This window comes from Pagrus pagrus (genome assembly GCF_965226575.1).
Source record: "Pagrus pagrus genome assembly, chromosome: 8".
Classification (NCBI taxonomy): Eukaryota; Metazoa; Chordata; class Actinopteri; order Spariformes; family Sparidae; genus Pagrus; species Pagrus pagrus.
This window is the reverse complement of record NC_140192.1, coordinates 30,918,125-30,941,345: the sequence shown is the minus strand read 5'-3', so window position 1 is coordinate 30,941,345 and position 23,221 is coordinate 30,918,125. Positions and strand designations below refer to the sequence as shown.

The window sequence follows — 23,221 nt, the reverse complement described above, 5'->3', positions numbered from 1 at the left end:
GCACGTCTGTCCGTCCTGGGAGAGGGATCCCTCCTCTGTGGCTCTCCCTGAGGTTTCTTCCGCATTTTTTTTTTCCCTGTTAAAAGGGCTTTTTTTTTTCTCTTTTCTCTTTTTTTGTTTTTCCTCACTCGAATCGAGGGTCAAGGGCAGAGGGTGTCGTCTCTGTACAGATTGTAAAGCCCTCTCAGGCAAACTGTGATTTGTGAATTTGGGCTATACAAATAAAATGTGATTTGATTTGATTTGATTTGTATAGAGAGTGTATAGCTCCCTTAGGCTACAGTTTCATGTTATGTCCCATGTTGTTTTCCTTTAATCTCTATATTGTTTATATAATTTCTATATATGTCGTGTTTTACCATCTCATATTTTCTATTGTTGTATGATGTCTGACACCTTTGACAAATAAAAAAATAGAAGTGATAGTTATGGGGGAGAGCGGGTTTCACATAATGTTCACAGTGAACACAACCCTTTAAAGGAGCACTATGTAGTTTTGGAGAGGAAAGTAAAAGTCAGAATTTAAGTATTTATTAATGAGGTAATAACACAGACTCACAAATATTTATTTTTTCCATAAGTGAATAAACAAGCTGTTCTCAGAGGAAAATAAGGTCCCAGAACACTGTTTGAAGCTAGAAAGGTGGCAGGGTCTGCCACATATAAACAAAGTAAAACAGTATAAATTGTTTTGTCCTTTAAGGTCAGTTTCTTCATTCAGTCATGAAAACAAAGAGAGTTTCTTTATTCAGTTTGTTTAGGCAGAAAATAATCAGTCAATGAACATCTTTCTCAACAAAACTACAGAGGGCTCCTTTTAAGCGTTAGGACAGATATGTTGCTCACATCAGTAGCAATGCGTGCTGTTACCTCACTGTAAACAGTTTTCATCTGAGCCACTTCCTAGTGAAACAACTGTCCCATTAATACACTGTTGATACATTTCATGAAGACTCTTCCTTTTCAAGAAAGTAGTTCCAACACAAATTGCACAGCAATGTCTGTGAATTATTCAGAGTAATGAAGACACTGTTTCTGGAAAGGCAGGTTTCTGTTTAAGTTTTCACATGTATGCTGCGCACCACAAATGAAATTCCATTCACCATTTCCAGTTTATTTATGTCTCAAATTAATGAAGAGAATAAGCTCATCAGTATCAGCAACATAATTCTTTAACATAATAAAGCAAGATAAGATTAGAAACATGGAATCAGCTGAATGCTCAAAACACAAACACAGTGAATTAAATGAAACAGAAGTGACCTTTGCATGATGTTAATAACTCACAGAAAACTGTAAGCCATCAATATGTAGATTCCCTTTGCTATTGTACAGCGAAGACTCTCCTCTCTGCGCTTCGTCTCACACTGCCTCTAGTGTTGGAATGGGGCCGTGTTAGGACGGCCATGATTTGGCATGCGAGGAGATCAGTGTCAGTTTCTGACAAGGACTCTATATTTAGCCAGCAAGGGGACTGGGTGACCCAGTCTGACTGCAACTTATTGTACAGACACAGTCCTCTGGACCCCAACACTCTTTTACCTGCTGCCCATTTCTGTTTTTATGGGTGTGTAGTGTGCCTTGATACCATTTGTGTTTCTTATTGAAGAGTAGGTAAGTTATAAGTACTTTATTTCCTGCAGTATGCATATTTATTCCCCTCTTCTCTAAACTGCTATTTATTCAAATTTTCTATTTACAGCATCCCCAAACCTATGCTGCTTGGCAATGGAGTGGTCACCTGTGGCCCACTGAGATTACAGCTTGCTGATTAGCGAAGGAGCAATTAGAAGCCACCATGTGCCAGTCTGAGGTGTCAGAGGCCAGACTGGGCCTGAACAGTCCTGACCTGCTGGTTAGAGAGGCTTTTCTGATGGCCCATGACTACATAGACTATGTAACCACAGGGGGGGCAGATGGCACCATGGGCCCTGCCCCTACAGCCTGCACTGCAGCCTTGCGCCACGCCGGAGACGAGCTCCTCACACGCTTCCCCATTTTCTTCAGGCGTTGGCCTCGCGTCTTCCAGGATGTGAAGGAGAACACAGCCTGCCCCATGCTCATGAGCATCCTGGATGAGCACTTCTTTCCCCCCATCCCGAGGGGGCGGCACAGAGACCTGGCCTGGAGTGCGGTGCTGTCGGTGTATGTGCTGGCTGGCCAGATGGCACTTCATTGCCACGAGAAAGGCATGTTGGTGGTCCTGCCACAGCTGAAGGAGTGTGTGGGGGCCTACGTGGAGAGGGTTATCTGCCCAGAGATACGAGACAAGGGAGGATGGGTAAGTGTCAATATGTACCTCTACACAGAAGATAAAACAACACCAATAACAGTATACGGTACATGATTTTGGTTTGATCATGGTTTTTTTAATGACTACCTCATAACTCAGCCTTCATCACAGCCAGGTAAAAGCCCAACATTTGCAAACTTCATGGTCTAGTTTTAACACAGACTGTTAAAATGTGTTATCTGTATGCCCAAGCAGAGAATATTCAAGTAATGACACTTTAGTCCTTTCTTTTCACAGGCTGTGCAGCACTTCCTGTCATCAGTATATTGACACTAATATATAATATAAATGGACTTGAAACACTAGTTCTGCTGCCTACTGCCTAGTTTATGAAGCTCAGGGTTACACACAAAGAATTCCACTTATGTTTGCTGTAGTCTGATCCCCTATGTTTGGACATTGATGTTTCACCAGCTATCATCGCAGACTTCACATTGCAACTTTATAATAATCGTCATATTATTTTACCCATTTTGCTGAGTGTCAGTGAGTTTGTTGTATTTTGGCTAAAATACATGTTTAATAAGGAATGTGCATTAAAGCTTCACAATAAAGTTTTCTGAAACAGAATATGACACAGGAGCATTAAGGCTCCTGTCATTCCAGTTTCTTCTGTTCTTTAATGATACACATTTTCAAACTAATTTTCAGTTATACAAATGACTCACAGTGTTGTACTAACACATATAATTTAATTTGAAACTTAAATGTCCATTTTTGTTTTTGACAGAGTGGTTTTGTGTCACGCTTTGGAGAGAAGCAGGGCTTGGAGGGTCAAGTGAAGAAAGTGTGCTGTTGGACACTGTTGGCATTGGCCATAAGCATCCTCACCTACTTCTTGTGGAAAAGAATGGGTGGCTTAGCCAACTCTGCCACCTAGTGACCACAACCAGAAACTCCCATAGAGCAAACTACCATATTGGGATGTTGGTAAAGGTATTCTACAGTATCTTTTTAATTCTGTAGACACGTCTTTCATTAAAAAAAAAACTCACAATTTTACATCATATCTGATATTCTGGCAATGACAAATGTTTAAGCTTGTAACCTGTGATGTGAGCATATTCCAAGTCACATGCGTGCGCAACTTGTGATCCAACAAAGCAATTTGTGCAGTAGTTAATGAACTTTGATCTGGTATTGTAAGTTAGTCTGCACTGAACACCATTTCAACTGTATCAAATATAAATTAGTTTGGATTACAGAACAGACTCTGCAGCATGACATCACTTGTGTCTGGTTTGCTTTATAAGATCTTTAAAAAGGTATTTAACAAGTTATGTAATGGCACATCAAAAAGTTGAAGTAGGATTTTCCAAGCTATATCTGTAAGAGAGCTTATTAGAGCTTTAGAGAGCTCATTTCTGGCAATATACCAGTAATGCAGCAACACTTTATGTACAGTGTGCACATCAACTCACAAAATCTCAACTCCCCAGTACAATATGTAATCTGAGAAAACTAATCAGAGACAACATCAAATATGCAGAAGAACTTTTATTAACATGAAGGCAGACTTCAAATATGCAGAAGAACTTTTATCAACATGAAGGCAGACTTCAAATATGCAGAAGAACTTTTATCAACATGAACAGCAGACAGAACACTGAAAACTGGAAAAGACTTGGAACGTTACATGTCACGGCAGAGGTTGAACAGCAGAGATTTGTAGAAATTGCATTTATGCCAGCTCCTCCTCGCCCTCCTCCTCAAATTCTCCCTCCTCCTCAGCAGTGGCATCCTGGTACTGCTGGTACTCAGAGACCAGGTCGTTCATGTTGCTCTCTGCCTCGGTGAACTCCATCTCATCCATGCCCTCGCCGGTGTACCAGTGGAGGAAAGCTTTGCGCCTGAACATAGCTGTGAATTGCTCAGAGATGCGCTTGAACAGCTCCTGGATGGCTGTGCTGTTGCCGATGAAGGTGGCAGCCATCTTGAGGCCACGGGGAGGAATGTCGCAGACAGCGGTCTTCACGTTGTTGGGGATCCATTCAACAAAGTAGCTGCTGTTTTTGTTCTGCACGTTCAGCATCTGCTCATCCACCTCCTTCATGGACATGCGACCACGGAAGATTGCAGCCACTGTCAGGTAGCGGCCGTGACGTGGATCACAGGCAGCCATCATGTTCTTGGCATCGAACATCTGCTGGGTGAGCTCTGGCACAGTGAGTGATCTGTACTGCTGGCTGCCTCTGCTTGTGAGTGGAGCAAAGCCTGGCATGAAGAAGTGCAGACGGGGGAATGGCACCATGTTTACAGCCAGCTTACGCAGGTCAGCGTTCAGCTGTCCGGGGAACCTGAGGCAGGTAGTGACACCGCTCATGGTAGCAGACACAAGGTGGTTGAGGTCACCATATGAGGGGGTTGTGAGCTTGAGGGTGCGGAAACAGATGTCATACAGGGCCTCATTGTCGATGCAGTAGGTCTCATCTGTGTTTTCTACAAGTTGGTGAACCGATAGTGTGGCGTTGTAGGGCTCCACTACTGTGTCGGATACTTTTGGGGAAGGCACCACGCTAAATGTGTTCATGATGCGGTCGGGGTACTCTTCACGGATCTTGCTAATGAGCAGGGTGCCCATACCAGAGCCTGTACCACCACCCAGAGAGTGTGTGAGCTGGAAACCCTGCAGGCAGTCGCAGCTCTCTGCCTCCTTCCTCACCACATCCAGGACAGAGTCCACCAGCTCTGCACCCTCAGTGTAGTGACCCTTTGCCCAGTTGTTGCCAGCACCACTCTGGCCTGGAAGACAAGAACCGAAATTATGTGTCACAGCAGTCAGGGTACATAATAAGTAGCAGCTGAACATTTTTTGCTAAATAAATTTACACAAAAATTACCGAATACAAAGTTGTCTGGTCTGAAGACCTGGCCAAAAGGTCCAGACCTCACGGAGTCCATGGTGCCTGGCTCCAGATCAACCAACACTGCACGGGGGACATATTTACCACCTACAAAAAAAAGGCAGAAGAGATGTTAGGGAAAATCTCAAGTAGTCTCAGTAGAGTGTGCAGATAAAGTCAGGGATGCTTTAGACTTACCTGAGGCTTCATTGTAGTAGACATTGATCCTGTCCAGCTGCAGGTCACTGTCACCATGATATGTGCCAGTTGGGTCAATGCCGTGCTCATCACTGATCACCTCCCAGAACTGTGGGAAAAAGAAAAAAAAAAAGTCATGTCTACTGTTAAACATATCTTAACACTTCATCCATTATCGTGGAACGTTTCAATTATCGTTATATTGGTTTATTAAAATCGGATTTAATTAATCATATGCCTATTGGTGAATTGTTTTAACATAACTTCCCGCCATGCTGACTTAGGCGCGCGCGCCCTGACCCCCTATTGGCTGCGACTCCGCCGCTATGAATTTCAAAATTCCTAGCTACGTCACAAACCGCCAACACCGCCTTCTTCAGGCAAAAGCCGGCGCAGCTGAAAACCGTTCCTCAGTAGGCCTCATTGAATGGGAAACGTTACAAAAGCCATTTACTTTCACCTTGGAAGATATAATTATGTTTCGTCTACACCCACAATTTCATACTATAAACATCACAGTAATTGGACTTCAATATTTCCATAAAAATCACTTTGCAGACAATCACTTCCTTTTGTTCGCATTGCAGCAGCGGTGGCCTGGCTGACGGGACAATGGAAATGTGAAGATATTTCGGTAACAGAAATCCCGTTTGAAACGTTTTAACTGATATTTAAGATGACGGTTTAAAGATGTATGCTACAATAGACAAAACGGCATTATTTAAATAGAAATCGTAACACACCAAAATATGAAAATTTGCTTTTATTTGTCTACACTTCGACGGATTAACATAAACCAAGTAGTAATGGTGTATGGATTAAACGTTTAAGGTCAAATTTAACAAATAGGACACATTGATAGTCAAAGGGTGTGGTTTCTGGGACGCGCACCGGCACAAAGCACCGGCTCCAAGACCAGAGAACACGGTGTTACTAGGTAAAATTACTCGATCTAATACTCAAATGGGTAATACATATATTTACTAACCTTGGCACCAATCTGGTTTCCGCACTGTCCGGCTTGAAGATGCACAATTTCCCTCATTTTTGTCTCTGGAGGTAGAGTAGACCTTTCGACGAATGACTTTGCTGTTCTGTATGTGAGTGCCCAACGGCTCAACGCTTATATTTATACTACATATGGACCCGCCCTTTACGCCTATTCTCGAACGTCTATTGGTTCGTTTTCCCAAGAATACTTAACGGACAAAACATTAAACCAATCAAATGTTCACATTCTTCTCCGCTATTGGTCCAATTCGTCTGTCAATCACATTCATCTCAAACGTGTGACTACCATGTAATCTGTAGACGTTGGCCTACTTCCCCCATGATGGCGGAATGGAAATGCGACACAACAGATTTTAGTCTGTGTTCACAGCCGCATGTTAGCGAGTGCTTGAGACAGTGAAACGTTTCATTTCGTCAATCGAAGGAAAACATTTTGATTTGATCAGTTATAAGACAGCGACCCAAGTCAACTGTTAGTTAGCCTCAGTCCACGTGGCTGACTAACAGAATACAATGGTCCAGTTTAGCACAAGCTTCTCTAGCGGATACTGTCGCAGGACTGACCATGAGTGCTGTGGTACATCAGGGATTTTCAGTCATGTGCCTCAGTCTTTCGTCCCAGCTAAACACAACAGCAGCTAAATGTTGCTATCACATCCTCTTTCTATGGTTCAGTTTGTGGTAATGAGCAGATGCAGATTGTTTGAAATGAAAAGCTGCATTCTTGGCCTTCATGGTGCTCGATTGTGACCATTAAGCAATGACATATTCATAAAGTGTCAATGAACGAAGGTTTGAGTGGAATTACATTAAGGTAAAGAAAATAATAGTCATCCTAAAGAACATTTTGATCTTAAGCATGAACGCAGTGAACATTAGGCCTGTAATTATATGATTCTCATCAAGGCAGAGAATCTAATATATCCCTGCAGTGCCCTTACAGTAGCAAATAATGGCATGTCATGGTGAAGTTGAGTTGCAGTAAATTCAGATATAATAAAACTGATACAGAATCCAAAATATTCTTGTACACAGGATGTGCCTTACACCAAACCTCACATCTTGTGACAGATATTCCTCCAGTCTGTATGTTGGCTTGAATGAAATAGTTTTAATTGTACTGAATTGTATCCGGTAATGCAGAGTTGTGGAATGAGGGCAGATGGGCTTATTAATAGTTAATCTGAATGCTAGCAGGAATGTGGCTGTGACGCCAGCACTCATGCATACAGTTGCCACAGCCATGTCCGAAGGGGGGAGGGCACATCACTCCCAGGTGGCTGTCGCCATGACAATAAGGCTTTCCCAACGTGCTGTGGACTTTTGTGCATTAGTACAGGGCTTTATATAAGCTTTCCACCCAGCCTTACGGTATATATGCATACCATGCATTTTTATGTAGATTAGTTCTTGTGCAGACTAGTAAAGGCTTTCTGGGAGTGTATGCATAGTCATTTATTGAATGTAACTCTTTAACTCTAAATAGCGTTATTATGAATTCATATTCACTCAACCTGGGCCTGTATGTAATAATGGCAACACCACTTATCATATCATACAGTATATAGGTCATGCACATACTTTCTACTGTGTGTGCATTGTCATCTGACACAAAGGCTCCTCTCTTTGCTTCATGAAAGAGCTATATCACAGAGAGGATGAGTCAGGATACAAGCAAATATGACCAACTAGCCTTTACTGTAGAGCTATGCCCAGTATGAACATTTTTTGTTAGTGACTAGCTTTCACATACATTCAATATAAATGTTTCTACATAATGCTGATGACATCCTGGCGTTGACGTGTAAAATGTATGTGACAATGCAAATGAATTGTATGTGAATGTAATTTTTAGTCATGCACATCAGCCACATTTCACAAATGTGTGGAAATGTGGCGAACTTTATTTGAAAAATATACACTAAATGATTTTCTAGTATTGTAACAAGACAGGTGCAGAGTTGCTCTTGGCCGTGACAGCCTAAAACAAGTGCTACTGAAGCTGGATTGAAAGGGAACATCCACCAGCTAATGTTAGCAGTGGGCTAGGCTACCTTATATCCACTGACTCTAAAAACGTAGCTTCTGTCCAGTACGCTGAATATTAATAACTACTACTGGTTGTTTTTAGCAACTGTCATGGTTTAAATGTATTCTGCTTCAAATGCTGAAGCTCTTGATATGGGCATTTCTTGGTTATCTGAGCTCTGCTAATTTCTTAGCAATGTCAAAGGATAAAATTTGCATGTATTTTAATCAATATGTCCACTGATTGAGTCATGACCAAACACAATATGTGCGCCTGAATATTATTTGTAAATTTGATTGACAACATTTCATTCCAAAACCATGGCCAATTCATATGCTGTCTATTTCATCCTTATGGCGTTGAAGTCAGGGCTCTGTGTAGAGCTATTACAACCATTTCTCTGTGAACTTGGCCCTCAGGTGTCACCCAAAGGAGGGGGTACACAACTGTCTAAAATAATATTGTTGTAGCAATAAGACATTTTGGTGTATCGAATGTTAAAAGTGAAGTTGGTCTATTTGTCTTTGTATCATTGTGTAACAATATTGTTAAGATCTGCCCCATTCAGTTTTCACAATGTGAATCTCTAGTGTTGTAGCATTAAGGACACATCAGTCAGTCCTGGGTATAATAGTTTGGGTGTTTATAATAGCACAAGTCAGAGGTGGGAATTGTGGAGTCATCAAGTCATCTCCATGCCATGTATTTGTTCTGCTCAGTCACTGAACCAGGTGCATTCACTAATTAGCTCACCTTCCTGGCTGAAGAGCTGTGCTGATTGGACTCAGCTGGTTTAGTGCATGAACAGAACAAATACATGGCATGGAGATGACTTGATGACTCCACAATTCTCACCTCTGGCACAAGTTGAAGGAGTTGAAATATCTCGACAGCTGCTTGGATGGATTTTAATGGCATTTGGTATACATATTTATGTTCCCTCATTATGAATTGTACTGACATTGGTGATTCCTTAGTGCTTCACCTAGTGCATTATAGTTGGTCCAGTTTCGTTCATGACAGAATAGCCTACCTGCAAAACTAATGACATTTCTGGCAGCCTCAGCTGAACTTTGTGTTTGCTGCTTAATTAAAGCATAACTCCACCAATTTTACACATTAATGTGTGTTCTCAGGTCTCAGGGAGTACTACTGCTTATGTGCAAAAGTGGTATGAAGCCTTTTTGTGGCTCCAGAGGAAGCTGCACGTAATCTGATAAATTGCCTCCAGTGATGTTACTCAAGTGGCTAAGTTGCATTGAAGATAATGTAGGCACCATGTTTTGAAGTAAGATGGGTACGTGATGATTATACCCTGTAAATAACATTGTCATCATGGAGATGTTAACGTGCTACTGTTAGCATTTAGCTCAGAGCACTGCTGTGCACGCAGCTCTGTTCACAAAGCTGCTGGTTTGGCTGTAGGCCCTTTGTCTTGTTCAGACTAAATTTTACTGTTTAAGGCAAAGAACTAATTAAATTGAAGTGAAGTGAAATGAAATGAAATGAAAGGAATTTAACAATCTTCAGCATAATTACGTGCTTTAGGTCGGTTGCTTGTCAAAACATTTTTGGCTGGGTTGAGTTCTGCTGGGGTAACTTAAGACCCATTAACTTAATGTTTCCTAAGTCCTGGGAACAGCTCCACAAACACGGACTAGACCGCCTGGCTTTAACATGTAAGCATATTCCAGTAATCATGCTGGTAAATTGGACAGTATGTGTTTGTCACAGACAGTCTCAGGGCTTTGTAGACACCCTCTCTGATCTTAGTTTTGTTCCTCCTCAGTCTGTTGCCTTTGTGCTATAACAAATCAATTATTCATTGATCTCTTTCTTTGGGCAGATGGAGCATGTGGATTGAGTGGTTTGCGGTGACAGCTTGAGCAGGTCAGCTGGAGCTTAATGCATGAAAAACCTTTCAGCACACTGGGAGGAGATTTTGCTGGAATGGCTTTTTATTAGCACAGTAACCCATGATGATGAAGCACTTCCCACAGTGTGCTTACAGTACACCACGCAATCTCTGTGAAGCCCTGTTGAACCTGTGCTGCTTGCCATGACTCAGCATCTCTCAGGACACTGCAGCATTCAGCACTCAGCCTCCAGCAGATAGATCAATATTATAAAAAGGAAACAGATGCTGCTTGGAGAGACACGCCCGCATCAGTCCTACTCAGAGGTTATAATGCTTTAACAGAATTACCTGTGATGTCACTGCTGTAATTTAATCATAAAATATGTCCACTTAGGAAAACCATAACAGACAATGTCACTGTCAACAAGGAGGAAACCTGATAGAGAACAAAGTCTTTGGATTTAAATGAATGTAATGATGGTGAACTCAATCCCAAAATATTTTATATTTCATAATTTCATAGGGGTATACTTATACTTAACCTGCAGTTCGTCCCAAGAAGTTTCAGGTAAAAAAAAAATAATAATAATTGTAAAAAATTATAATGTAAATCACTGTTTATGATGTGAGTTTAAAATGCTCTGTAGGACCACTCCCTATTTTTTCCTCATCTGGGCTCGGCGGGCAAAGTGACACTTTTGCCACCTGCACCGTTTTCCAGGTCCCATTTTGCAAGAAAAAAATAAAAAAGGAAATAATAAATAATACTAGGACACTTAAAAAAAGGAGCCTGTAAATTCTTATTGAAATATGATGATCAAAAACATGAACTACATAATAATGTATAATAATTATGTAGGCACAGAAAATCACAGACAAACACTTGAATGCATTTTAAGTACATAATGCAGCTGGGGGAATGGTCTTCCAGTGTGAGATTGGACCTGTTATTGGGGTGGACAGGTGTTAGACAAGAACAGCTGGCCTCATGTACAGTATGTCTGCAAAGAGAGCCACTGATTCACTCTCATATCATGTTACTGACTCCCCTGCAGCAGCATTCAGCCAGCCTCACATTCTGCTGCGAACCACAACAGTTTCAGGTCTTAGACACACGTCAGACATGATCAAAGTGTGTCAGGACAAACTGTGTTCATTTGGTTACAGGTTACACCCTGAGCTGGCCGTGGAAAAGACAAATATACAAAAAATACAATGACTCAGCTGGGAAAGAAGCAGATGAATAGACCTTTTTACAGAGATGTATGAGTGAAGCTTGATACTCCTACCTCTTTAGATTCAGGCCACTGATAGCTGATTTTTAAAACCGTATTTAGATGTTGGTGGAGATGAAATAGGATATATAATCACTCTCATTAACCTATAATCAGTTCGTCCCTACAAAGCCAAAACTCATTGGTCAAAAGTGGTTTAGGAGTGGAATCTTAAATCTTAAAGACTTTTTGTTTACCACACACAAAATAATGTGCCATAGAAATGTATAATTGCTGTGAAGACTGACTAACATAAAAGCTGCCATATTGCAATTGCTGCTCCCGTACACAGAGAAAAACCAACAAGTCTGACCTGTGGAAATCATGCAGTTTGGTGTTAAAGCTAAGTTTAAACAACATTTCAATGTGGACATTAATTTATCATATTGATTTCATAATAAATATCTAGTTCACTGACACAGAGACACAGAATAACAGTTGGGCTAATAATCGAACCACATTGGCTACTTGGATGGTGGACAGTAAGATGCCTAACCAACATTCATTTTCTTAAAAAAAACAACTACATTTCCCTATTCCCTAAGAAGAATCCAAAGGCAGAGTGTGTATGTATGTGTATATCATGTGTCAAAATGATTGTCTAAAAGAGTAAAATGAAGGCATCAGGTCTATCTCTATAACTGTTACACAAAACTTCACTGCGCCTACGCAGAATATATGAATAAGAAATGAAAGCTTCCCATTTAGGCAACAACTGGAAATGAAGATGAATATGACAAACCTGTTGTCAAACTAACTGCGTCACAGAGGTGGGGCAAAATGTGTGGCATATTTATACCATGCTTCTATAAGAAAGGCCTAATTAGCCAGATATATGCATGTTTGAGGTAAACTGCTTTTGAATAATACAGGAGAACTGCATCTCTCCACTGACCTAGCCTGATCTTTTACTATGTGTTATGTGTCTTTAAGAGTGCTCTGTCTGTTTGGCTGTTCTCCAGAGACTTGAGTCAGGAAGTCCATTTGATGCTAATAAAGCCAGACAGTCACCGGCAGGGTATGTGCAGCCACAGCCCCACAGTGTACTGAGCATGATGGTCAGCCTGATGCAGGGGAAGTCCGCAATGCATCTGCCCACTCTGCTAACAGAGGATATCATGTTTCAAAATCACAACAGTGTTTTAATGTTGGGGCACTGCGCTGGGGGGAGGGTCTAATTCTACTGTCCCATTTACTGATGTGTCTACATGTCTGGGGTGTGATTGTGTTTGTCCTCAGGATTCTGTGAAATTCAGTATACCTACTAACTGTATTGACATCATCTGTTTTAGCGGTGACCTCAAACTGGCTATGTATGGAGTATGATATCATTTATAAATCATATATTCATCACCAAAATGTTATCAGCAAAAAGACTCTAATGGCCTAGGACTGCATTGCAGAGTTCCCAGCAGCTGTAGGCTGAAAAATCACTTCCACTGTGTCAAGATGCCTGCAAAGTGGGAGGGACCAGGAAACAACAGGGTTTATGGGAAATGTGGTTTTAATCAGAAGCAGAAAATCCAGACAGGAAATGTCATTTCCTTGTTGCTTGCTTGAACTGGAAGTCGTTCCTGTGCACCGTCTTGCAGGCCATCGCAATTCTCTTACTTCCTCTCTGAGGAGCGAGGACCAGTGTTGGGCAAGTTACTTCAAAAACGTAATGCATATTATTATTTATTACTTGTTACTGTCATTTCAAAGTAATTCGTTACATTATAGTATAACTGTCTTTGAATTGTAAGGCATTACACTACTATTGCATTACTTTTAAGTTACTTTCACCAAAATAACTGGAAATATGGATTTGGCGTTCTAAATATATCTTATTGCGTTCAATAGAGTTGCGTTCAAATAGAGGTAATTCCTCAAAACCAAGTATTCATATCAATGAAAGTGTGTGTGTCATAAAAAAAAGTCCTGACACCATCATATGAACAAGAGAGTCAAATGGCTTTACCATGTTTTCATTAGGACACTTTACTAGTGTTTTCCAATGCAAAAAAGCCAGATCTTTGCGACCTGAAAATGCTCAAGACAACACTTTACACACAAATTAAAGTTACACACAAATTATACCTATTAGATAGTTATCACCTCAGTAAACAATACATGAATTGAAAGATTACAATAAATTCAATGGTAAATACTGCAAATTAAATGTATTATTTCCTATAGGTTTACTTGTATTTTGTGCTAAAATTCCAAGTATCTCAGCGTGATTCATCTCTATTTACAGCTCATCAGGCCACGTGAATGTTTACTGTTGCTATGGCAATAAGAGACCGTTGACGTTAGCATCTGTTAGCTAGCTTAGCTAAATCATCTGAACAATAATAACCCATAATATCACAATTCGGCGTATTTGAACAAAATCAACCACAACTACCAACAGTCACAGCCCTTCAACTCTGGGCTAATATGCTGTCACATGTTAGACTGTCAAAGTTAGAACATTAACGGCTTCAATCCCTGAGGAGCTACGTTAGCATTAGCGGCAGCTGCATTCATCAGCATGCAGTTAGTTAGGTCACATGACATTCTCCTCGATCAGTAGTTCTCTAGCACTAACAGGAAGTAAACATCTGCGCGGATTTTTTTCTCCTCTGCTAATCTCGCAGTGTTGGCGAATTTGTATAAAAACAACTCACAACTTAATTTCGGGTTTAAAATGCGCGTTACTGAAATTGTACCGAGTAAAATATTACCTTTTTTTTCTTTGTAATGCCTTACATTACCGCGTTACAGCAAAAAGTAATGCATTACAGTAATTGCATTACTTTTGTAACGCGTTACTCCCAACACTGCCGAGGACACAGGGGAGCTGCCTTCACAGAAGCCTTTTACTGGCCGACACGCCCCCTCAGTCACTGATTGGACGCTGCAGTGGATCAGACTGATCTGATACATCACAACATAACTGGAGTGTCATACTGGAGTGAAGACAGATGACAGATTCAACTCAAGCGTGTGTCACCATCAAGTTTTATATTTAAATTTACACACTGTGTACGTATATTGTGTATTTATACCGTGTACTGTGTATTTATACAGTGTATTGTGTATTCATTCTGCTCAGAGGCACAGGAACCATTGCAACTCGCACAATGCGTTTATATATGTATTCACTATCTGCCTCTGTATTCAGTGATATTCTGATTGTGACATCTTCATCTATAATCCAGAATGTGATTGTGGTTGTTTGTGGTCCTTTAGTTCTCCTACAGTCGGGCTGACACATTTTAACTCGCTGCTGCACCAGAAAACAAACTAGATATAAAACTTGATGGTGACACACTTGAGTTGAATCTGTTATCTGTCTTCACTCCGGTATGAAACTCCAGTCATGTTGTGATGTATCAGATCAGTCTGATCCGCTGCAGCGTCCAATCAATGACTGAGGGGGCGTGTCGGCCGGTATAAGACTTCCGTGAAGGCAGCTCCCCTGTGTCCTCGATCATTGCTCCCAAGCCCCTAGGAGGAGCGCCAAGCTCTGAAGCCAATTTTTGTAGTGGCCAAACTGTGTAATTATATTGTCACGTGATGCACTGCCGCCCAAATCACTTTTTTCCCATGAGCTAATATTGTGAAAGAAGGAGCTGTAAAATGGTGGATACATTTTTTTTTAGCACAATGTGTCTCCTAGCAGTCTCAAGAGCATGGAGAAGATACCAGGAGACGGAGCTGGACAGGGCCATAGAAGAGCATCAACCCAGCAGCAGGACCGGTACCTGCTCCTTTGTGTGAGGAGGAACCTCAGGAGCACTGCCAGAGCCCTACAGAATGACCTCCAGCAGGTTACTGGTTTGCATGTTTCCAACCAGACTGTCAGAAACAGGTGGGTCAGTGATGGTTTGGGGAGGCATGTCCTTGGAGGGTCGCACAGACCTCCATGTCAAAGCCAACGGTACCCTGACTGCTGTTAGGTACACTGCTGCAGTGGGCCCTGGGTTCATCCTGGTGCAGGATAGTGACCGGCCTCATGTGGCCACAGTGTGGAGGCAGTTCCTGGATGACGGAGGCATTGATGCCATTGAATGGCCCTCTCGTTCTCCTGACCTAAATCCAATTGAGTACCTATGGGGCGCTATGTATCGGTGCATCCAATGCTGCCAAGTACAGCCACAGACTGTCCAGGAGCTCACTGATACTCTGATCCAGGTCTGTGAGGAGATCCCCCAGGCCAGGACACCATCCACTGACTTCTAAGGAGCATGCCCAGATGTTGGCACAGGCACAGGCCTGCGGGGGCCATACACACTACTGAGTCACATTATGAGTTGCCCTGATAAATTCACACAAGTTGGATCAGCCTGTGATTTCAGTTTTTCACTTTGATTTTCAGTGTGATTTTGAATCCAGCCCTCAGTGGGTTGATGATTTTGGTTTCCATTGATCGTTGTTATGACATTTTGTTCTCAACAAATTATACAATGTACATCAGTAAAGACTTTCAACTTGAATTATCCATTCATCAAGATCCGATGTGTGATTGAAGTGTTCCCTTAATTCAGTATTTAGATCACTTCAGTGACTCAAAGTGTAACATGGAATCATATCTTTAATTCTACATTAAGTCTTTATAGAATTGAATGGTTTGGTTCCCGGTACATTTGGGATAAACTAACTGACAGTCAGAGCTGTCAGGTCATCAGGCGGTGTCTGATTAATCGCGATCTGTCATCTGTGTCTACATTTACATGACTTCTTTCGGTACATGCTATTTAGAAAATGTAGGTTTATAGAACACATCCATCCTGCCACAAAGGAACGGATGCATCCAAAATCCAGAACAGGTGCTGATACAAAAGTCAAATCACAACAAAGAGGAGCTGCATTGTGCATACTGGATTCATTCTCTATTAATCCTCTATTCAGCAACAAATAATTGCAATTTGGTTTCCGTTGTGTCTGCATTCTCAACAGTGTTGTCAGTAAGGTGGAGGTGAAAGTTATAGTCCTGAGAACCTATAGCCACAAGGGGGACCTTCATGTCAGCCAAAAACAGTGCTGATGAAGTCAGCATGCCTGGACAGAAGACATTATGCAAAACAGGTGGACACAGAATGCATTCATTCTCATCTTTACAACATCCTCATGATACACCTGCATCTTTGCATTACTGCAAATTCACTACACTTCCCTGTGTGCTTACCAGCAGCTTCACAAACGTCCCTTGTGGTAAATAGAAAATTGTTAATAAGTCAATGCTTACACACCACATCTCTGTTTCAGAATGTTATGTAGTATATTGTATTTAATATCTAACATGAAACACAGAACTGATTTCTATTCTTATGTGAAATCAAATATAATACCCTCACATTTATTATGTGGCTGTTTCCCTTTCCCTCTATTTTAAATACAAAACTGATGCTAATGAAATTAATTCTAGGTCACTTATTTTTTGTGCACTTCCTGCTTTTTAATATGCAACATGCAGAACAAGGAAGCACGTTCTGTTGTGTTATGCTGCCACCTATTGGCTGGAATTACTTTCACATGGACAACAGATGCTACAGCAGCTGAAACTGGAGATAAAGAAGTCCACTCTTTGCTTTTGTAGGTTTAAAATGAGCAATTGTTGATTAGGAAATTCTTCATCTGCACCTTGGTCCAAAATGTCACAGTGTCAGATGAGTATAATTGCTCAATGTCAGCAAAACCAAGGAGCTGATTGTTGATTTTAGGAAAAAGGAGGCAAAGTCACACACCCCTGTCCACATCAGTGGACTATATTATAAGTCAACTTGGTGTTTATACACTCGAGCCCTCTCTTTAGTTTAGTTTAGTCAACTTATAGACTCTTAGTTTACTAGTTATATAGTCCACTTTTTATTTAATGACAGTATACCGTAAGTAAACGTATGAATATACTGTTCCTTTACTAGCTATGTGGTCCACTTTCACAACAGCTAACATCATAAAATAGTTTGGGAGTGGAGACTCTTCAAGCATAGCATTAATACTTATATAAGAGTAAGAGCAAAGTGAAATCATTCTCTGAAAATTTCACAGTGATTTTGTAGAGCCCTGATCAGGCACCTGAATTTTACAATTATTGATTCAGGTATTTCCTTTAATTTGTCTCTGTGTCTATTAAAATGAATGAAATCAGAGATGTCTGGTGGATAATCATGTTAATGTGGCTTTATTCTCAGAGTAAATAGTATTTTCAGCTGAATTTATGCCATGAGTGAAAATGTACTTAATACACCAAATGCACATTGATGTACAAAATCTGTGAACCTCAATAAAAGCACCCAGAATTAAGACAATTTTATAAGACAATTTAATTTTTATTTTTTTCAGCATGAATTATAAATCCATCATGTGTTGGTTGTTGCAGGGCCGGTCCAGGTCATCTACAGTAGTGGGCATGTTTTCTTTCGGCTTGCTCCATCTTTATTGCTAGATGTGTTGTCTGCTCCATTCATCCCTCTGCCGGCTTTAAAATGCACAGCCTTTATGCTGGAAAGTCACAGTTAACACAGGTGAACTGATAAAGCTAATGCATGAGAAGCTGTAGCAGCAGGAAAATGTTATTATTCTAAAAGCCTTCAATATGTAAGAATGAGTACAGTCATGAGAAGAAGACTCAGCATCTGCCACAGTGTACAGAAGTTATTTAGCTTTCTGTTGTGGAATCAGGTTTCATTTTAAAAACTACATAAGCTTCCCCTCAGCACTCACTGCATGCACTCTATAGCAAGTTGGTACCAACACAAACTGGTGAGGTGTGATGAGAAAAATTTAAAAGTGTGAAAAGTACAAAAAGAGACCCTCAACTATAATTTTACAACACATTCTTTGACAACTCCAGTTCAGCAGCATCCCGTTGTCTGGTATTATTCACTAGCTAAAACCAAAACATCCAAAGTCTGTGTGCAAACAAGGCTCTAAACAACATCATACATATATATTCACAACGGTGCATCATATTTTAAATCTGTAGAATATATAAGTGGATTATATGTCTTGTAAAATCTTTATCCTGGAAATGACTATAGCTGTCACATTTTTGTAGTGAAGTACAAAATACAATATTGCTCTGAAATGTAATGGAGTGAAAGAAATCTTTTAGTTAAGTGCTGTAATTGAGTTAATGCTCTTGGTTACTTTGTGACATAGGCTTAATTTGGACAAAACCATAACACAACATCACTTGAGGGCACAATTATCCAGCATTTATAAGATGCCTGAGCAATAAAATCCACAAAATCTAAACAAATACTACTCGTTCTTCTACTCAAACAACAGAAAATTCAAATTCAAAACTGTGGTAAATGTTACCTTTTGGGAGGACGTTTTTCTCGAAGTATTCTCTGTCGTCCATGTTGCCAGCTGGCCGGTACTGCCCCACCACAAAGACCTTTTTGCCATCGGTGGCCATGCCCACGCCCAGCTGAGTGCTGTCTTTCCACACCACCTGAGTAAAATGACCTGCGGGAAGGACACAGCAGTGTAGTAAGGTCAAAGTGGGGTGCTGTGTTTCTAACTTGCAAAAGAAGACATTATGTAAAAAAAATAAATAAACTCATAGAAACTACAACACAAGGTTGATATGAACCCTGTTTTTTCCCCCCAGCTTCATCTAATATTGCAACGCAACATGAAAAATTTGCTATTTCAGTCATTCTTTTTTTTTTTTAATGTCTCAGTTGCAAGATGCAGGTATGCAGTATGAAAACTATCTTTATTACGCATCTACACATTTCAAATGTATGTCTCTATTTGTGTTTTACTGGTATCGCTGCCGTATCCAGGGCTGCCCCAGTTGTAATCCTTGATCTCACTGTACCATGACTCCACAGCTTCTTTCCCTAAAACATGAGAGGAAAAAACCCCAAAAACAAACATGATATGAACATTTGAATTGGTAGTTGATTGATGTGATGTGTCTGGAGGGTTAGCAGGTAATCAAATAAATCAGTTGAAGGAGTGTATCTAGTGACTAGGAAGATATTTAAAACACTAACTTGATAAAAGGATGGAAAAGAAACGGGTTAGTTCAATAATTCACCTGTAAGAGTTACGGTTTCTGAACTGTACATATTGTAGATGTTCTCTCCGTCCTCAGTGTCACTGTGCTCCACTGTGTTCATTGCCAGCAGGTGATCGGCCCATTTCTGAGCTGAAGCAGTCAGCTCGTCATTAAGGACCATTGCTTGTGTCTTGTGCCTCTTCCTTAAAGTGTTATGGGTTGCCAGGAACTCCTGCTGAAATCTTGAATCTGTAGATACAAAGACATTTTAAATCGATGAGCTTTTAGTGTTTAGAGGAAACATGTCTTGTGCAGTAACTAAGGCTGGCATGTTGAACATTGTGGATGTATTGACAGGATGAATAAGCAAAATAATGGGCTCACCTGCCATTGTGTCTGTTATGATGAAGGCTGAAATCAAATAAGAACAGAGTGAAGAATAATGAGCAGTAATACACTCCCAACAAAATAATAAAAACATCCAATAAATGTTAACAAATTCACAAATATTCAGAATGGAGTAATTTCACAGAGCTGACAGCTTATCTAAAGATATATACCCTCCTGTGACTGCAGTAGTCTCTGGCACTAACCTGGTTCAGGATGTTTTCCTCTTCTACTTCTTGCTGTCTTGAAGCCCATACTTATACACATGAGCCGGACCTCTCCTTCCTCATCCATACGTAGGAGGAGACAGACACACCCCTTTTTGAAAAGGGCTCACATTGCACATTGTTGGATATTCCACATTCCTTTGCATAGTGTTTTTTGTCATTTTTTCCTCTCCATAATGACATTAAGGGCAAATACATTAATTCATGAATTCATTCAACCATTATTTAAATGAGGCAAGCCCTCATTTTCAATGATGTCGAGAGCACACATAAAAAGAACAGAATAGGTGCAAAAATGTGATAAAAACAGAAACAACGAACCTAAATTCCCTAATTCCCTAATTTTTGATTGGAGCATTATACAATCACTAGAGTGTGTTGAGTAGTGACTCTGTGACCAGTTTAATAAAGAGCTGATATATGATGGCATGTTGCTCTTCAAGGCTTTAAAAAGAAACAGAAACCAGTGGCTTACTGTTAAAGGTGCCCATCCAACTTTTTCATATAGAATATAATGATGAATGAAATAACAGTCACCAGTAATTAATCTGAGGGCAGAGTGATAAACCCAGTCTGGTGGAGTAAGAGTGGAGACAGAGGCCTGTCTATAGATCTCATCTCTCATCTCATCTCATCTCATCTCATCTCATCTCATCTCATCTCAACATCACCATAATCCAGGACAGATAAAACAACAACTTCAATGATCTGTTTCCTAGAGAACATGGGGAAAGTAGTTCTGTTTCTGTATAAATAACCAATTTTTTGTCTTGGCTTGCTAACAAGTGTGTTAATATGACATTTAAATGTGAGTTTCTGATCCAACCAGATACCCAAATATTTGTATTCAGAAACCCTTTCAATACTGTGTCCCAGCGCCGCCCCTGGCCAAATTGGGGCAGAATTTTATTTTGAGGCCCCCCCCCCTTTACAAAATGACTGTATCACGAAATGCCATTTAGGTTTACAACCTTTATTAGTAGGAACAAATCAAATGAACAGCCTCTTTCAACAATGGAACAAGCCTTTTACAGATGCAGGCTGCTTCAGTAGACATGGTGCCTGATGGCCCTTGTGACATACTGGCCGCTGGCTCCGTGTCACCCTTGGTAACAAACTTCAGCATGGACCCTGTTATGACAAGAAATCCATCATACAAGCAGATTATTAAGATTTGTTTTGGTCTTAATGGTAAATTACACAATGAAATTAATGTAAATACTAGCCTCACAAAGGTTAAAATGCAATTAATGCAAATACGACTACAACTAATAATAATATTCATTATGATTTGATTTGATGATATTTCTATATTTGAATATTTTTCTATACTTATTTTTGCATTTTGTACTTAGGTTCTATATTCCTACACTGCTGTTTGCTGCTGCAACGCTTTAAATTTCTCCATTGTGGGTCAAATAAAGGATTATCTTAATTTTTCTTATCTAATCTTATATGACTGTTATGAATTAAATTCACCAAGAGATGGTGACATTTTACCTCCATAAAAATAGCCCAAAACTTCTATACTGATAGCATAGATTGATAGGCTATAAACCTGAGCCAACATACGACCACCAACTGGTCAATTAACCGCTCCTTTTTCAACAGAGGTGAATGTAGATGCAGTTAACAAGACATTCAAGAATAAATGATAATCAGGGCCGCTGGAAAATTTCATCTCCAGTCCACATCTAGACATCTAGACATCTCTTCTGTCTCATGATTAGCATGCTAGCAGCTGGGGTGTTTATGCCACAAAGTTTTCTTTTTTATTTCAACAACATACCCACCTTCAAATGAAGCATGAGCCTCCTCTTGTTTTGACTTTGTCTTTCTTTTGCTTGCTCCCGATTCATATTGCCGTTTGGACGCCATCTCTCCACCTGCATCCAACTGCCTGTCGGCGCATCTGACCGCTGATTGGTCAGATGCTGCGTGCTGTCAGTCATTGCGGCAACGTGTGCGGTGTCAGATTACTCGTCTCTTTTTTTCTCTCTCTCCTGCCTCAGGCTGACTCGGTGCTCTTAATATAGATTGTGAATAAGATAGGACCCAGTAATGAACCTTGTGGAACCCCTTTAGACAATGGTAAAAACACGAAACAATGTTTTCCTACAGCCACACATTGGTGTCTATGAGACAGGTAGTCCTTGAACCAATTACAGGAATAACAATCAAACTAGTAGGACTACTGTTAGATGGAGCACCTGCGCTGTGCAGTGAAAAGAGTGGATTAGTGGGCAGAAGATGCGGGAGGACAATTGCGCAGGTGAACTGACACTTTATCACTGCATCATACACCAGGAAGCGTTGTTCGGTAAAGACATGAAAATGGAACATGTAATGAGCACCAACAGGGACGGTTAACTTTATAAGAGACAGAGATTTAAATCACCACCAATTTAAGTCTTTTCTGGAGGAGAATTGTTCTGAACATGGTGACATGCCCTATCACACAGAGGTGCACTGGCTAAGTTGAGGGAAAGTGCTGAACAGATGTTTCGAGTTACGTGAGGAAATCTGTCTGTTTATGGAAAGCACAGGGAGAGACACCACAGAGCTCCCGGATGAAAAGTGGTGTTTCTGTGCGACATAACAAACCACCTCAAAGTGCTAGACCTCCAGCTTCAGGGCCGGGACCGTGTGATCACGGACATGTATGCTGCACTGAGCGCTTTTAATGTGAAACTGTGCCTGAGGGACACGCAGATGTTGCAAGGGAACTTGGGTCACTTTTCATGCTGCCAATCCATGACAGACCAGGTCTCTAAAATCAAATTGTAACTTCTCAGTAATCCGTTTGCAGTTGACATGGACAGAGCACCTATAAAATATCAAAATGGAGCTGATCGAACTCCAATGTAGTGACACACTCGAGGCAAAGTACGACTCTGTTTAGGGGCGGTTCCTCATATGGGTAATATGGGCAGCCACCCAGGGTGGCATTTGTGGAGAGGAGCTGAAGGTGAGGTTCGCCCAGGGCGTCACGCAAGCTAGGACCACTAACGACTCTGTGGGCACTGCACAGTTCCCACGATTCATTCCTGAAACGATGCCCCAACTCCACCTACAAGCTACCCAAATGCTCTGCATGTTTGGCAACTTAGCAACTTT

At 40.8% G+C, this 23,221-nt stretch overlaps 4 protein-coding genes across 5 annotated transcripts in view; 1 reads left to right on the top strand and 3 right to left on the bottom strand.

Annotated features, from left to right (window-relative positions):
• LOC311260752 (ectonucleoside triphosphate diphosphohydrolase 2-like) overlaps positions 1-23,221 on the bottom strand; it is a 247,215-nt gene that overhangs the window by 156,635 nt on the left and 67,359 nt on the right. The gene's annotated exons all lie outside the window — the stretch shown is intronic.
• Positions 775-3,897, top strand: bcl2l16 (BCL2 like 16). Of its 2 annotated transcripts, none has more exons than XM_084359004.1 (3): positions 775-1,610; positions 1,703-2,281; positions 3,024-3,897. In XM_084359004.1, the coding sequence occupies exons 2-3, from the start codon at positions 1,799-1,801 to the stop codon at positions 3,171-3,173; spliced, it is 633 nt and encodes a 210-aa protein (XP_084215130.1). In that variant the 5' UTR covers positions 775-1,610; positions 1,703-1,798; the 3' UTR covers positions 3,174-3,897. The 2 variants fall into 2 exon arrangements, with proteins under 2 accessions (XP_084215130.1, XP_084215129.1); XM_084359003.1 differs by having other exon boundaries at positions 775-1,614.
• On the bottom strand, positions 3,771-6,450 carry LOC311260782 (tubulin beta-1 chain). The gene is made up of 4 exons (XM_084359002.1): positions 6,323-6,450; positions 5,335-5,443; positions 5,134-5,244; positions 3,771-5,035 (listed from the first exon to the last, which is right to left on the bottom strand). Exons 1-4 carry the CDS (start codon positions 6,377-6,379, stop codon positions 3,975-3,977), a joined length of 1,338 nt encoding a protein of 445 aa, XP_084215128.1. The 5' UTR covers positions 6,380-6,450; the 3' UTR covers positions 3,771-3,974.
• On the bottom strand, positions 16,795-20,124 carry LOC311261229 (Golgi-associated plant pathogenesis-related protein 1-like). The gene is made up of 6 exons (XM_084359717.1): positions 20,084-20,124; positions 19,875-19,901; positions 19,530-19,739; positions 19,252-19,329; positions 18,800-18,949; positions 16,795-17,977 (listed from the first exon to the last, which is right to left on the bottom strand). Exons 2-6 carry the CDS (start codon positions 19,879-19,881, stop codon positions 17,973-17,975), a joined length of 450 nt encoding a protein of 149 aa, XP_084215843.1. The 5' UTR covers positions 19,882-19,901; positions 20,084-20,124; the 3' UTR covers positions 16,795-17,972.